The sequence below is a fragment of the Babylonia areolata genome, chromosome 18 (assembly GCF_041734735.1).
Source record: "Babylonia areolata isolate BAREFJ2019XMU chromosome 18, ASM4173473v1, whole genome shotgun sequence".
Taxonomy (NCBI): Eukaryota; Metazoa; Mollusca; class Gastropoda; order Neogastropoda; family Buccinidae; genus Babylonia; species Babylonia areolata.
This window is the reverse complement of record NC_134893.1, coordinates 51,711,925-51,714,424: the sequence shown is the minus strand read 5'-3', so window position 1 is coordinate 51,714,424 and position 2,500 is coordinate 51,711,925. Positions and strand designations below refer to the sequence as shown.

General features: G+C 48.0%; 1 protein-coding gene across 3 annotated transcripts in view; it reads left to right on the top strand.

The window, feature by feature from the left end:
- Window positions 1–2,500, top strand: part of LOC143292883 (cGMP-dependent protein kinase 1-like) — a 341,515-nt gene that overhangs the window by 16,780 nt on the left and 322,235 nt on the right. For all 3 annotated transcript variants that reach the window (XM_076603543.1, XM_076603544.1, XM_076603542.1), the window contains one exon: window positions 1–1,064. This exon is cut by the window's left edge. In XM_076603543.1, the coding sequence (XP_076459658.1) occupies window positions 718–1,064 (347 nt within the window). In that variant the 5' untranslated portion in view covers window positions 1–717. The remainder of the gene's footprint in view (window positions 1,065–2,500) is intronic.

Genomic DNA, 2,500 nt, shown 5'->3' with positions numbered 1-2,500 from the left:
AACAATAACAGCAGCGTCTTCGTCCCTGCTCATCAACACCCATACCCCCCAAAAAAACTCCTCGCTGATTTAAAAAAAAACAAAAAAAAAAACCGCCCGCGCACTCCCCGCCCCCCAAGTCCAAAGTAAAAATGATGTTACAGAGCAGAAAAGAGCTTACTCATAGCTAAAACAAACTTAGTCCCTTGAAATACATCTCACACCACTCTGACAAAACAAAACAAAAAAAAAAAAAACAACAGCCATCGTCCAACCCAGCCAGTCCCCAGATCTCCTCCCCAGACCAGACCAACCAACTCACCAGCCCTCTCTTCGCCTCTCTTCCTCCTCCTCCTCAACCATCCAACCAACCAAGCAACCAACCAAATCAACCCAAAGATCAACCGACCAGTCAACCAGCGACCCTACAGTCCCGTCGCCTCTCACGACCTCGCCTCTTCGTTTCCTCTCCTCATCTCCACAGCCAGCCAAACCAACCCAACCAGACCAACCCAACCCATCCAAACCAACCCAACCAGACCAACCCAACCCATCCAACACAACCCAACCAATCCAAGACATCCAGCCCAACCCAGCCAAGCCAGCCCAGAACCCTACAATCCACAAACAACAACCCCAAGAAAAGACCAACCAACCCCTGCCATCCATCCATCCATCCATCCGGATATCCATCCATCCATCCATCCACCCACCCATCCATCCATCCGTCCGTCCACCATGGGCAGCCTTCAGGAGCTGGAGAAGGAGCTCCAGCAGAAGAACGAGAAGATCCTGGAGCTGAGGCAGCTGCTGGAAGCCAAGGACGAGCTCATCCAGCAGCTGATGAGCAAGCTGGACAAGTTCCAGTCCGTGCTTCCCTGGCAAGCTCAGCAGAACTCGCTGCTGTCTCGAGGCCCCCGCAAGGTGAGGGCCCAGGGTATTAGTGCAGAGCCCCGCGCGCTCCTGGACCTCAGTGGTGGTGGTGGTGGTGGTGGTGGTGGAAGGAAGGACCTGGTGGGAGGAGGAGGAGGAGAGGACGGCAGCAACGGCGCGGATCAGTTCCTGCCTCACCCCAAGGAGGAGAGGTCAGTGGGCGGTGTTCTGTGTGTGTGTGTGTGTGTGTGTGTGTGTGTGTGTGTGTGTGTGTGTGTGTGTGTGTGTTGTTGTTGTTAGTGGTGGTGTTTTTTTTGTTTTGTTTTTTGGGTTGGTGGTTACTGTGTGGGGTGGGGTGAGTGAGTGAGTGTGTCGTGTTGTTGTTGTTGTTGTTGTTGTTGTTGTTGTTGGTGGTGGTGGTGGTGGTGTTGGTAGTAGTGGCGTTGTCCCCTTCTTCTATCTGTCTGTGTCTTTGTCTTCTGTTCCTCTCTCTCTCTGTGTTCTCCTCTCTCTCTCTCTCTCTCTCTCTCTCTCTCTCTCTCTCTCTCTCTCTCTCTCTCTCTCTTTATCTTTCTGCATGTGTGTATGTATGTATGTGTGTGTGTGTGTGTGTGTGTGTGTGTGTGTGTGTGTGTGTGTGTGTGTGTGTGTGCGCGCATACGCGTCCGCTCGCGCGTGCCTTCGTGCTTGCGCTTGTCTTTCTGTTTCTTAGGCCAGTTAATCAGTCTGTTCGTTTTGTCCATATGACTGATCTCTTAGCCAGTTAATCATCTGTTCCTTTTGTCCATATGACTGATCTCTTTTAGCCAGTTAATAAGTCTGTTCCTTTTGTCCATATGACTGATCTCTTTTAGTCAGTTAATCAGTCTGTTCGTCTTGTCCATTTGACTGATCTCTTAGCCACTTAATCATCTGTTCCTTTTGTCCATATGACTGATCTCTTTTAGCCAGTTAATAAGTCTGTTCGTTTTGTCCATATGACTGATCTCTTAGCCAGTTAATCATCTGTTCGTTTTGTCCATATGACTGATCTCTTAGCCAGTTAATCATCTGTTCGTTTTGTCCATATGACTGATCTCTTTTAGCCAGTTAATAAGCCTGTTCCTTTTGTCCATATGACTGATCTCTTTTAGCAAGTTAATCAGTCTGTTCGTTTTGTCCATATGACTGATCTCTTTTAGCAAGTTAATCAGTCTGTTCGTTTTGTCCATATGACTGATCTCTTTTAGCAAGTTAATCAGTCTGTTCGTTTTGTCCATATGACTGATTTCTTTCTGTTATACCGTAGCCTTGTGGTATGAATTTTTAACGGTTTATATCTGCCTGCCCCTCACCTCTAGCTCTGGCCAGTGAAGACGTCTATATCAGATTCATCACTGATCTTTCTGTCTCTCGATGTTGGCCTCTGACGGTCTGCGCGTTTTGCTATTTTCATACACACACACACACCATTCAAACCTCGTTCCACATATCTATCTATCTATCTGTCTATCTATTTATCTATCTATCTATCCACTCTCACACACACACACACACACACACACACACACACACACACACACACACACACACGTGCAAAGCACACATAGACACACACGCGCGCGCGCGTGTTTACTTACACACACACGCGTGTACTTACACACACACA